The sequence below is a fragment of the Grammomys surdaster genome, unplaced genomic scaffold, assembly GCF_004785775.1.
Source record: "Grammomys surdaster isolate TR1022 unplaced genomic scaffold, NIH_TR_1.0 140, whole genome shotgun sequence".
Taxonomy (NCBI): Eukaryota; Metazoa; Chordata; class Mammalia; order Rodentia; family Muridae; genus Grammomys; species Grammomys surdaster.
Genome location: NW_021604598.1, coordinates 6,330,544 through 6,344,774, shown reverse-complemented (window position 1 = coordinate 6,344,774; position 14,231 = coordinate 6,330,544). Strand labels below are relative to the sequence as shown.

The window sequence follows — 14,231 nt, the reverse complement described above, 5'->3', positions numbered from 1 at the left end:
CTCTCCTCTCTCTCTCTCTCTCTCTCTCTCTCTCTCTCTCTCTCTCTCTCTCTCTCTCGTGTCTATGTAGAAAAAACAAGAGAGAGCAATGAGAAACAAAGTTTCTTTAGGAGTAGGGGAGTAGGCTTCCATATGGTGTTTTTGAGAGGTATCTGGTGTTATTTAGCCCTCTCTGTATTCTCTTCCACCCTGCCTCCCTCCCAAACTAACCCTTCTTGTTTCATTATTCCCTTATCCTTTATACCAGTACACCCTAGCTCTCCTCCCAGGAAAGTTAATCTCCATAACACCGTGGGGATTTCCTGATTCTCTAATTATATTCCAAATGAAACATACATATCTGAAGATTCAAAGCTAACATCCACAAGAAAGAAAATATATGATAGCTATCTTTCTGAGTCTGTGTAGCCCAGCATGATTATTTCCAGATCCATCTATCTATGCATTTAACTTTTCCTCATAATTAAATATTTCACTAGGTAAATATATATTTTCATTATTAATTTATCAGTTGATGGACATCTAGACTGTTTCCATTCCCTGGTTATTGTAAATAAAGCAGAAATGAATATTTCTGCAAAGAACACTAATAGTGCACGCATGTAGATGAAAAAATGGAACCCCATAAAATTAAATAGTTCCTGCACAGCTAAAGAAGATACTACCATTTAAGTGATGACATAGTCCATAGAACAGAGAAAAATAACCTTTACTAGATATGACAAACAAAGGGTTAATATCTAGACTATAAAAAATCCTCAAAAATTAAGTATCAAGAAAACAAACAAATTTAAATTGGGTTTAAATTTAAACCCAATTTAAAAAGGGGCATAGAACTAAATAGAGAGTTCTCAAGAGAAAATTTTGGTATAAAAATTTTTATATACAAATAGCTAAGGAAAAATGTTTTTCAATGTTTTCAAAATGTTTTCAATGGCCCACCAGAGAAATGCAAATTAAATCTACTTTGAACTTTCATTTTACCCAAGTCATAATGACTAAAGTAATAATAGTAATGGTAATAATAATAATGACAAAGGCAGGAGTGATGTAGGGAAAAGCTGCTGGTGGATGTGCAAATTGGTGCAGCCACTATGGAAATTCTCCAAAGCTAAAAATAAATCTACCACATGGGCAGCTGTACAACTCTTGAGCGTATACCCAAAGGAATCAGTATCCTACAGCAGAAATACTTCTCATCAAAAAACCAGTTCTTCATTTTGTTGAATCTTTGTAATTTTTTATTTCCATTCCACTATCTGCATTGATCTTGCTTATTTCTTTCCACCTACTGTGTTCTGGGATTGTCTTGTTATTTGTGTGAGTCTCTAGGATGCGTCACTAGCTTATTTATTTGAGATTAAGTTTTATGGAGGTATATCTAGATACAAAGTTCCTGTTTAGCCTGATTTCATTGTATATTATGATTTTATATGTTTTCATTTGATTCTAGTAGTTTTTAAATTTCCTCCTTGATATCATCAATGACATAATTATTATTCAATAGTGTGTTGTTCATCCTCCATGGGCTCATGTATTTCCTGTAGTCTCTTTTGTTAATATCTCCATTATAATAGTAATAGTAATAATAAAATAAATTATTAATAGTAATAATAGATATACAATACAAGACATTATTTCAATTTTCCTACATTCACTGACACTTGTTTTGCGTACTAATATATGATGTACTTTACTAATACATCATGGACTGCCAAAAAGAATAAAAATCAATGTATATTCTGCAGTGTTTGAACAGAACGTTCTGTCAAGTCCATTTGCTCTATGATGTGATTTAATACATATGTTACTATTTCCTTTCTGTATAAGATTATCTATTAATTGGTGGGAGTAGAATATTGAAATCACCCAAAATTATTGTAGTGGAGTTATCTATGACTTTATATCTAGTTATATTTGATTTTAAGAAATTGGATGCACTGGTGTTTGAAATGTCCTCTCAACAGATTATTCCCTTAATTACTATGAAATGGCCTCCTTTATACATTCTAATTTGGGTTTGAAGTCTCTTTTGGATTAAAAAAAATGTCTGTTTGCAAATTGTTTTGACTATCCTGGATTTTTTGCTTTGTTTCCTTTTCCATATGAAGTTGGAAATTGTTCTTTCCATGTCTGTGAAGAATTGTGTCAGAATTTTGTTGTGGATTGCATTGAATCTGTAGATTGCTTTTGGTAAAACGGATATTTTAACTATGTTAATTCTATCAATCCATGAACATGGGAGATCTTTCCATCTTCCAAGGTCTCCTTCGATTACTTTCTTGAGGGATTTGAGTTCTTGTCATACAGATTTTTCACTTCCTTGGTAAGAGTTACACCAAGATATTTTATACTATTTGAGGCTGTTGTGAAGGGTGTTGTTTCCCTAATTTCTTTCTCAGCCTGTTTATCATTTATATAAAAGAAGGTTGCAGATTTGTTTGAATTAATTTTATATCCCACACTCTGCTGAAGTTGTTTATTAGCTGTAGGAGTTCTCTGGTGGAACTTTGGGAGTCGCTTATGTACTATCACATCATCGGCAAATAGTGATACTTTGATTTCTTCCTTTTCAATTTGTATCCCCTGATCTTATTTTGTTGTCTAATTACTCTAGCTAGAACTTCAAGTACTGTATTGAATAGATAGGGAGAGAATGTGTAGCCTTTTCTTGTCCCTGATTTTAGTGGGATTGCTTCTAGTTTCTCTCCATTTAATTTGATGTTGGCTGTTGGTTTCCTATATATTGCTTTTTGACAGAAACAGGTTTAGAGGTGGGGCAGGACATAAGAGAAGCCCAGAGGGCCAAGAAATAAATGGAAATATGCAGCCTCTGGGGGTGGGAGGTCGGGGGGGCCCTCTAGAAAGCCCCAGAGACCTGGGAGGTGAGACACTCTTAGGACTCAATGAAGATGACCTTAGCCAAAATACCCAACATTGGGGAGAGGGAACTCGACGAGTTCCAGTAGATAAACAGGGTCTCAAGTAGAGGGACAGGGTTACCAATCCACAGTCAGATTTTCTGACCTGTAATTATTCCTGTCTAAAAGAACTTACAGGGGTAAAAATGGAGAAGAGACTGAAGGAAAGGTGGCCCAGTGACTGCCCCAACTTGGGATCCATCTCATGGTGGGATGGGGGTCGCCAAGGTTTGACACTATTACTGATGCTATGATGTGCTTACAGACAGAAGTCTAACATGGCTGTTCTCTCAGAGGCCCTACTAGCAGATGACTGAGACAGATACAGATACTTACACACAACCACTGAACTGAAGTCAGGGACCTTTATAGAGGAATTAGGGAAAGTATTGAAGAAGCATAAGGGGAAGGTGACCCCATAGGAAGACCAGCAGCCTCAACTAACCCAGACCCCTGGGATCCCCCAGAGAATGAACCACCAACCAGGCAGCATACATGGGCTAGACAGAGGCCCCTGACACATATATAGCAGAGTACTGCTTATTCTGGCCTCAGTTGAAGAAGATGCACCTAAACTTTGAGAAACTTGAGACCCCAGGGAAGGGGGATGCCTGGTGGGGTACTGAGGAAGAAGCACCTTCTCTGAGGCAAGGTGGATGGGGAATGGGTTGAAGAACTGTGAGAGGTGGGACTGGGAGGGGGCAACGGCTGGAATGTAAATAAATAAAATAATAAAAAAATGTTTCTTTCCTAATTTAGAATTTCCTAATTTAGAATGTGCTTTTTCATCTGTTCAGCCTAAGACAGTGTTGGTCTTTGATAGTGAAATGTTTACCATGGAGGTAACTAGTAAATGGATCTTCTTTTTTAATCCACTCTGCTTCTAAAGTATATATTGACTTGAGAAAGTGAGACCATTGCTATTCAGTTATTATTAAATAGTAGTATTTAATTCTTGTAATTTTATGACTTTTATTTTTGGTGTTTTCTTAGTTTTCATTTGGATTAGTTACTATTCCACTGATTTATTCTATCCTGAAGCTTGATTGGTGTGTTTATCTTTCTCTTTAGTCTGAAAAGTTCCTTGCAGCATCTTCTCTGGGGCTACTGTAGATATTACAAATCCCCTTACCCACCTTTATTATGGCAAGTGTTCCCTTTTCCTTCAATCATGACTATTTTGCTGTGTATAATAGTCTGTGTTGGCAACTGTACTGTTTCAGAACTGAAAATATACTGTTTCAAGCACATCTGAATTTTTATTCATTTTAATTAGTTAATTGAGGTTGCATTATGTATCCCTGCCTGGTCTGGAAACCTATATGTAAATTAAGCTGGCCTGGACCTCATGAGGATCCGTGATCCTCTCTGCCTTCGGAACTGGGATTAAAGGAAAGCATCAGCACATTTCTGGCTTCTAAAGTTTCTGATGGAAAAAAAATCATCTATTACTCTGGTGGGTCTGCCTTTCTGTGTGGTGTTTCTTACTTTTCAGTACAGCTTTTTGTTCTGTATACTTAGTATTTTGACTACGATGTGGAGAGTTTCTTCCTTTCTTTTGTTCTTTCTTTTTTTCCTTTTAAAGTCTGATTTGGAGTTCTATATACTTTTATCTGGATTCCAATAACTTTCCTTGGATTTGATTTTTTTTTCTGGTACTCTACTGAACACAGTTTTTACAAATTTAGTATAAAAATTCTTTCCCCCTTTTCCTCTTCCTCTCCATCCTTCTTCCCCTCCTCCCATTTGGCCCATAAGCCATACATTGGGTCTTTTTACAGTTTGCCAAAAGTCTTACATTCTCTGCTTGAACCTTTTGATTCACTTATCTTTGTTCCTGACTGAATGTTACAATCCCTCTACTTTGTCTTCTGTCCCTAGCACAATGACTTCCTTGTGTGTTCTGTGATGGGGCTTCCCACTGAGCTTTTTATTTGATTTATTGAATTTTTCACCTTTAGCTTTTCAGTTCAGTTTTTCTTCAGAATTTTTGTCTCTTTATTGAATTCCATTTTTCTATCCTGTGCTGACTTCCCTATTTCATTCAACTGTAATGTGTTCTCTTGACAGTTACTGAAGAGCTTGCTGCATCCTCTTTGATTCTCTCAGACACAGCTATGATCATTTATTATTCTTTTGAATTTTCCAAGAGTTTCTTTAAATCACTCTCACTGATGGCCATCACTGCAGATGTGGTCATTTTTAAAGGAGACTCGTACTGATTTTTCATGGTACTCGCATTTTTCACTGGGACTTGCGTATCTGAACTTGGGCATTTCAATTTGGTGGAGGTTTTGTTGTTTTGTTTTATTTTCACTTAATCAATCTTCTTCTTTCCAAGGGAAGTACATAACAAAGGAACAGGTTGTAGCAAGGTTGAGGTGTCATTTTCTTCTATTAGACTTGTGTTGGGGGTAACAGACTCTAGCTCCAATGTCCCCTAAGAGTAGAATACCCTCTGCAACAGTAGTAACTACTACTAGTAGTTACAGACTAGCACTGTTGCTAAGTAAGAGTCATCTAAAACATTGTTTTCTTGGAAGTAGCAATTACTTTAAAGGACAAAAGGACAGAAATTGTAACCAACATATAAGTTACTGTGTGTTTGAAAACAAAATGCAAAGAATCAAGCAAAGTAAGAATAATGATTCATTCTGTGTTGATAGAAAGTAGAGAAATAGAATATAAGTGGAAAGGAGACTGTCAGGAGGAGGAGGGAGTCTGGGTTAAAGGTAGACTGAAGGGGTAAATAAATGCCATCAGATAACATAAAGATCTCCATCATCGCTATGGAGTCTGAGCCACAGAGAACCTGTAAGCCAGACCAGTGTATGTTCTTTGAGTGAAAAAATAAAATGGAGAAGAGAGGGAAAAAAAAAAGACCAAGAACAGGGCAGGGTCAAACTAGCCTGCTAAATTTACACCAGACATAAACAAATGGTGATGAAACAGACACTGAGGAGAGGTGTGCAGGAATTAGGGATGTGAAAACACACTGGCCTGATACTGGGTTCAGGCTTGGCTCTCTCAGCATTCCTTCCCCAGCTCTCAGAACTCTTCGATGCCCTCCTGAAAAAGCCCCTGAGCTGAGTGGTCCTTCCTTAGGATTAGATGGCAGATAATGGCCTGGTTCATGGGCTGAGCTCTTTATGCTGAGCTGCATCTGGCATTTGTGTCTCTGCATTCCTCTGGGGTTCTGGTTACAAATCAAGTCCTATCATCTCTTAGAAAGCACGCCTCAGACAAAGGCAGATCCTTGGTTTCCTTACAGAAAAGAATTTCACACTGAGCAAGTAGAAGGTATAATTAAAGTTTATTGAATGTATTCCTAACAGATTAGGAACAGAAGCTGAGCCTAAGAGCTGCACTCAAGGAAGAAACGGAAGACACACCCAAGAGCATGGGTGCAAGCATCTCAAAGATTTGTAATTTTGTTGTCTTTCATCCCAGGATGTGGTTAGTGTTTACCATTCATCTTGTTGCCAAGCAATTCAAATGAGATCCCAGGGTGTGGCTGACAATATTAAATTAATAGGTAAAACTTTAGTTTCCAAGGACTCAGGACTTACTAGAGTTGTTGGGATATGTGTGTTTGCTTCCTGCTTGCCTCACAAAACTGGGTATTGGAGTTGTGAGGGTCAGAGCCTGGGTCCCATAACCCCTAACCACCTTAGGCTTGGCAACTGCCCTCCATAGACTCCTTGAAGATACAAATAGCAAAAGGAAGAAAACGGAGATAATTTGATGTGACAACATTGGAAAGGGAGACAAAGAAATCTAATGACTTCCTTTGTCCATTTTTAGGATCCTAATATAAGATTTAAGTAGCAGGGAAGGGGTATTCCCGAGTAAGTTCTCCCAGTCAAGATGTGGTCCAGTTACTGTCTCAGCTACAGTCTCTGCAGGTTGGTATGGCATTCTGAAAAATCTCAGCATATTGTAAATCTCATCCCAGAAGACAAGCTTCCCATCTGGCTGGCACTAGGCTTCAGTGGTTTTTTCTCCTCCTAGCATGAGACTCCTGGGAAATTTCTAATTTTGAGAAGTCCACTGTTTCAACAATCCCCTCCCCCACCCTCCAAAGGCACAAACATCTCCTTAGAAAGTCTTCACTCCCGATAGATGGGTGAAATGTGAGCAGTTAAAGATATTCTCATTGTTTAAGAAGAAAAAGTTAATACTTTTGCTGAGCTTCCCAGAAAGCACATAGGAGAGTTGGGGCCCCACTCGAGGTCACACACATTCATGTCTTAAATTTGACTAATTGCTATGTTTAACATTTTCATTAAAAATTATTTCTTCTATGTTATCAACCCTCATAACAAATAATTGTACAGCAATCCTTGATTCTCAGCCACCAAGAAGCTTTAATGAGACTCCAGACTGTGGGAGGGTGGGTCCTTTTCTTGCCTCTGACTGGATAACTTTCTGTCTTTCTTTCTTTTTTTTAGTTTTTAATAATATTTTTATTGGATATTTTATTTACATTTCAGATGTTATCCCCTTTCCCCATCCTCCCCCAGGAAGCCCCAATCCCATCCCTCCTCCTCCTGCTTCTATAAGGATGTGCCCCCACCCACCCACCAACTCCCACCTCACCACCCTCGAATCACCCCACACTGAGGCATTCAGCCTTCACAGGAACCAAGGCTTCCTCTCCCACCTATGCCTGACAAGGCCATCCTCCCTTACATATACAGCTGGAGCCATGGGTCCCTCCCTATGTGCTCCCAGGCTAGTGGTTTAGACCCTGGGAGCTCTGTTGGTGAGTATTGTTTCTCTACCCATGGATCTGCAAACCCTTTCAGCTCCTTCAGTCTTCTCTCTAACTTCTCCATTGGGAACCCCATGATCAGTTCAATGGTTAGCTGTGAGCATCTGCCTCTGTATATGTCAGGGTCTGGCAGACCTCTAAGGAGACAGCTATATCAGGCTCCTGTCAGCATGCACTACCTGACATCCACGTCAGCGTCTACCTTTGGTGACTGCACATGGGATGGATACCCAGGTGGAACAGTCTCCAGATGATCTTTCCTTCAGTTTCTGTCCCACACTTTGTCTCCATATTTGCTCCCATGAGTATTTTGTTATTCCTTCTAAGGACCAAAGCACTCACACTTTGGTCTTTCTTCTTCACAAAATTCATGTGGTCTGTGAGTTATATCTTGGGTGTTGCAAGCTTTTGGGTTAATATTCAATTATCAGTGAGTGCATATTATGTGTGTTCTTTTGTGATTGGATTGCCTCACTCAGGATGATATTTTCTAGTTCCATCCATTTGCCTAAGAATTTCACGAATTCATTGTTTTTAATAGCTGAGTAGTACTCCATTGTGTAAATGTACTACATTTTCTGTATCCATTCCTCTGTTGAAGGACATCTGGGTTCTTTCCAGCTTCTGGCTATTATAAATAAGGCTGCTATGAACTTAGTGGAGCATGTGATCTTGTTATATATTGGAGCATCTTCTGGGTATATTGCCCACGAGTGTTATAGCTGGGTCCTCAGGTAATGCTATGTCCAATTGTCTGAGGAACTACCACACTGATTTCCAGAGTGGTTGTACCAGCTTGCAATCCCACCAATAATGGAGCAGTGTTCCTCTTTCTCCACATCCTCGACAGCATCTGCTATCACCTGAGTTTTTGATCTTAGCCATTCTGACTGGTGTGAGGTGAAATCTAAGGTTTTTTTTTTTTTTTTTTTGCATTTCCCTGATGACTAAAGATGTTGAACATTTCTTTACATGCTTCTTGGTCATTAGATTTCCTCAGTTGAGAATTCTGTTTAGCTCTGTACCCCATTTTTAATAGGATTATTTGGTTGTCTGGAGTCTAATTTCTTGAGTTCTTTGTATATATTGGATATTAGCCCTCTATCAGATGTAGGATTGGTAAATATCTTTTCCCAATCTGTTGGTTGCCATTTTGTCCTATTGACACTGTCCTTTGCCTTACAGAAGCTTTGCAATTTTAGGAAGTCCCATTTATCAATTCTTGATCTTAGAGCATAAGCCATTGGTGTTCTGTTCAGGAACTTTTCCCCTGTGCCCAGGTATTCAAGGTTCTTCCCCACCTTCTCTTCTATTAGTTTCAGTGTATCTGGTTTTATGTGAAGGTCCTTTATACACTTGGATTTGAGTTTTGTACAAGGAGATAAGAATGGATCGATATGCATTCTTCTACCATTTGTTGAAAATGCTGTCCTTTTTCCACTGTATGGTTTTAGCTCCTTTGTCAAAGATCAAGTGACCATATGTGTGTGGCTCATTTCTAGGTCTTCCATTCTATTCTATTCTATTCTATTCTATTCTATTCTATTCTATTCTATTCTATTCTATTCTATTCTATTCTATTCTATTGATCTTCTTGCCTATCTCTGTACCAATAATATAGTTTTTATCACTATTGCTCTGTAGCACAGCTTGAGGTCAGGGATGTTGATTCCTCCAGAAGTTCTTTTATTGTTAAGAATAGTTCTTGCTATCCTGGGTTTTTTGTTATTCCAAATGAATTTGCAGATTGCTCTTTCTATCTCTATGAAGAATTGAGTTGGAATTTTGATGGGGATTGCATTGAATCTGTAGATTGCTTGTGGCAAGATGGCCATTTTTACTATATTAATCCTGTCAATCCATGAGCATGGGAGATCTTTCCATCTTCTGAGATCTTCTTTGGTTTCTTTCTTCAGAGACTTAAAGTCCTTGTCATTCAGATCTTTGACTTGCTTGGTTAGAGTCACACCAAGATATTTTATATTATTTGTGACTATTGTGAAGGGTGTCATTTCCCTGATTTTTTTTCTCAGCCTGTTTATCTTTTGAGTAGAGGAAGGCTACTGATTTGCTTGAGTTGATTTTATATCCAGCCACTTTGCTGAAGTTGTTCATTAGGTTTAGGAGTTCTCTGGTCGAAGTTTTGGGGTCATTTAAGTATCCTATCATATCATCTGCAAATAGTGATATTTTGACTTCTTCCTTTCCTATTTATATCCCTTTGACTTCCTTTTGTTGTCTAATTGCTCTGGCTAGATTTCCAGTACTATATTGAATAGGTAGGGAGAGAATGGGCAGCCTTGTCTAGTCTCTGATTTTAGTGGGATTGCTTCGAGTTTCTCTCTATTTAGTTTGATGTTGGCTACTGGCTTGCTGTATATTGCTTCACTATGTTTAGGTATGGGTCTTGAATTTCTGATCTTTTCAAGATTTTACCTTGGGTCCTGATGTCAGAAGCAATAGAACCAGCGATGTGGCTGCATCTCAGAACCTATTACATCAGACCTATTGTGGAATGTTGGCACCGCATGGCCACTGCTTCTCTGAAATCACAGCACTATGATTACTTGCGCAACACTCTCACAGGATTGGACACATTAACACTCCCTCAGGAGGAGGGTTCATAAGCTACACAAGGCAGCACACAAGAGACCCACTCAGAGGCAACACATAAAACCTCACAGGAGGCTCCATCTCTTTCAGAGATACAGGTTAATGAAGGCTGGAAAGGAGCTTTTCTTCAGTGGTGTAGCTGCTTATAAATTTCCCATGTTCCTTTATTAAGTAAATTAAAGGCACTGGTTCACCAAGCTAGACTCGGGTAGAATTGTTCTTTGGCCTGCTGTTGGTGAGCACACACTTGTTCACATCTCTCCAGAAAAAAAGTTGACACAATAGAGATGACGACAAAACTGCTTGGTGACAGTGGCAGTTTCTTCACCTTGGGCCACCTCTGTACTTGGAAAGAGTGCACAAAGAAAAGAGGAATAAACTCTTAGCTCCCACAGAAGACTGGAATGAACTAGAGAACGTAATACTAGGATTTATGCTTTATTTTTATAATGTCGCATACATGATAAGCATGGAGTTGACATTGTGACTGGGTTTTAGATTCAGAGCATCCTGGGTTTGGATTCCTTCTAGGTTTTGGTTGAGTGACTGTCAGGAGCTGGGAAATGGGCAGTGTAAACCTGGAGTGGCTGTAATAGAAGGGTGACCTGCCTAAAGATAAACTCAACCCCGTCTCAGGCTCAGAGAAGTCCACCTGTCCTTGCTGGCTCTCCAAAGCCTCCCACGGACCCCTGACGCCCCCCCCCAACACACACACACTCATTGATACACTGAGATTTAGCATCCTGAATATACTGAATCAGAAATTCTAAGGGATGTTAGAATCCATAGACAAATGGTTCCTGAACTCTTTCTTCTGAAACACAAAGTCTAAGTATGCTCAAGTTCCTTACCCAGAATGGTATAGTATTTGCATACAGCCTATGCACATCTTCTCACCCATGTTAAACCATCCAGATATGAGGACATCCAATGCAACCTGAGTCCTACAAAACAGTTGTTGTGCCATTATCGTTTAGGGAATAATGAAAAGAACTGTATTTGTTCAGTACACAATTTAAACACAATTTAAAGATTGTGTTTTCATCTGTGGTTGGCTGGATCTCTAAGTGCAGGATCTGCTGATACAAAGACCATGTATGCCTTAGAATCAGCAGAGGAAGCTCTAAGCTCAGACTACAGTGTACGGGGACAGCACAAGGAAATGAGTCTTCCTGGTAGAAATCATGTGCTATATTAAAGGCCCGAAGCTAACTGATCCTTCCAGGAGAAAATCTAGCAAAGTATAGATGAAGGAGAAGCTGGGGGTGGGGAGACAATAGGGATGGCAGGCATGTGAGGGGTACCTTTGTAAAGTCCCAGGTAGAGACATAAAAGGGACAGGGTAGGAAAAGGCATTTGGAAGTGAGTAGCCATGGCCCACGAAACTAAGATGAGAGAACAAGGCAACCCATCCCACACTCTGAAGCCAGGCAAATTAATCTGTTTATTTTTTTTTTCAAAACAAAACTAAAAATCTTTGAGAAGTGCATTCATCACAGTTAAAAAGCTTCCTGAAATTTGTGGGCAGAACATGACATCCTGGTGAGGCAGAAGCCAGAGCTGTGGCATCGCTTGTCAGCTTGAGCCATCTTTCCCATCTCTACTTCACTGCTCTGTTACTGTTCTCATGCTGCTAAACAATTCGGCCAGCAGTGCAGCCCCCACCCCAAGCCTGAACTCAGCCACACAGCATCAAGACAGTTCCTGCCAGCTCCACTGTGATGCCCAACATAGCCAGTGCCTGACAGGCTCCTCTCAGGAGAGGTTCTAAAGTGTTCACAAAGTAGACAGTGGCCCAGGGACCAAGACTAAGGTCCTCAGAATGATGATTCACAGGCCCTGGATCTTCTCATCCTGTAGCGCCAGATCCTTCCTATGCTCTCCCAAGTCAGAGGCTGGAAAGAGTGATGTCATCATCGCTCATGTTTGATGTTGGCTTCACTTGGCTCTAAGGTGACTCCACTGCCATTCCTGGGGACGTCCTTCTTGCTCCAGTCCTTTTCCGTGTACAATTCAGCAAGCACGGGGCAATGTTCAGAAGCGACTCCACCCCAGGACCAGTTATCTGGAATCCAAGGGTTTGTGAGACCTTCTCTCACAACAGCCCAGTGACCTGAAGAGAGAGACGAGATCAAGAATTAAAGTCAAGCTGCCCTGACAGCCTTCCTCCAGTAAGCTGGTCTGCATAAGCAAAAACTCAGGGCCAACTGTATCTTTTTTTAAAATTTTAAACATAAAATAAATGACAGTAGTTTACTCTCACAGGCATTGAGGGCACCCAGAGACCAAACCTCTTATCCAGCTAAACAGTGTGCAGGAGGACCTACTCCTTGTTCATACAGTGTTACTAATGTGACCAACAAAACTAAATGTAAGTGATATTTTATCATTATTTTTGTGAATATTTTAACTTATTCTTAAAATTTTTATGCATGTATACAATATGCTTTCTTAATATCCATCCCACTCTGTTTAGACCCTGACCCCAAATCCATCTCCTTCCTAAGTGCATGCCTTCCCTTTTATTATAACCGACTGGATCCAATTAGCATTTGTAATTAATCTTTATAGTATTAGGGATTACAACCAGGGCCCTGCATATGTAATGCCGGCACTACATTGTACCTCTCTAATGACAAATGAGCACTTGACGAAGTTAATGAAAGATTTCACAGAGCATAAATCACTAAGGAAGGGTTAGCAGACAACTTCTTCCTACAGAAAAGATGAAAAAGAGAAGCTTATAATGGTTCTTGAGAAAGTATTAATACCTTTGTAGTAAAGGGAGGCACATAAGAAATAGGAATTATATCTGAAAACCACAAATAGTTATAAAACAACTACAAGACACTGCTCGTGCTCCTGTGATACACGGCGGTAGGGTTAATGTAAGACGTGAAGAGCCTGGAAGGGCCTGGATTCCAGGTTTGGCCTGGGCAGCATAGCTGATGGCTGTGGCAAGAGAACTTGTCCCTGCACCTCAGCTTCCACATCTTGGTGGTGGGGGATAAATGGAAGGATAACTCAGGTTCACCATTTCTGTCAGAAATGCCTCCCACGAGTACCCTCCAGGGAGCCTAGTAGCCCTGGGCTCCAATGCACGTTCTGCCAATCACATCTTACCACATGGAGTATCCACCATGCTGTGTCCTTTTGGGAGGTCTGAGGATTTCTCTCGTCCTTCTGTGATATCATGTGTTATAATCTGCTTCCTAAAGGTTCCCTAAAAGCTCATGTGTTGTAAGATTGGTCCCCAGCTGATGGTAGGACTGGGGGTGACAGAGGTTGAGGAGGTGGAGAAAGTTAAGTCATCGGGTGCATGCTCTTTCAGGGACACCAGGATTGCAGCCACTTCCTGGATCCTTCCTTCTCCCTGGCTGCTTTAAGGGGTGTGGGTAGGGGACAGATGAAGCAATTTCCCAAATTCACAATTCCTGACAGAGGTGGCATCCACAGGTCCTAGATATTTCTATCACAGCCTACTTATCTCAGCAGATCTAAAAGCAGTCACACCAGGTGACCATGGACTGTGAAGCCATTGAAACTATGAGTCAAAGAAAACTTTTTTCCTTGTAGGTTGATAATCTTGGGTATTTTTGTCACAGTGACAAAAACGCTAATAGTGACGTGTCTCCTCACCTGTGAAAGTATACAGTGTACCTCATTCCGCAACACAGTGCTTGAATATTTGACAAATGTTCACTGAATGACTAAGTGTTCTTAATGTTCAGGTAAGTTAACAGTTCATCTCTGAATCACAACCCTGATGACCTACAGAGGTGACTATAACTGAGTTTGCATGCAAAATGTTTACATTGACCAGTGGTTATCTTTAAATTATTTGTCACATGCCCTTCCCTTCTTAGATGTGTCCCTGACCCAACAATGACACAATCATTCTTTTACCATAAGCCTATAAGTAT

At 40.0% G+C, this 14,231-nt stretch overlaps 1 protein-coding gene across 1 annotated transcript in view; it reads right to left on the bottom strand.

Annotated features, from left to right (window-relative positions):
* Positions 1–11,724: 11,724 nt before the first annotated feature.
* Positions 11,725–14,231, bottom strand: part of Eepd1 (endonuclease/exonuclease/phosphatase family domain containing 1) — a 112,692-nt gene continuing 110,185 nt past the window's right edge. Inside the window, exon 8 of the mRNA XM_028763919.1 lies at positions 11,725–12,421. Coding sequence (XP_028619752.1) covers positions 12,222–12,421 — 200 coding nt within the window. The 3' untranslated portion in view covers positions 11,725–12,221. The remainder of the gene's footprint in view (positions 12,422–14,231) is intronic.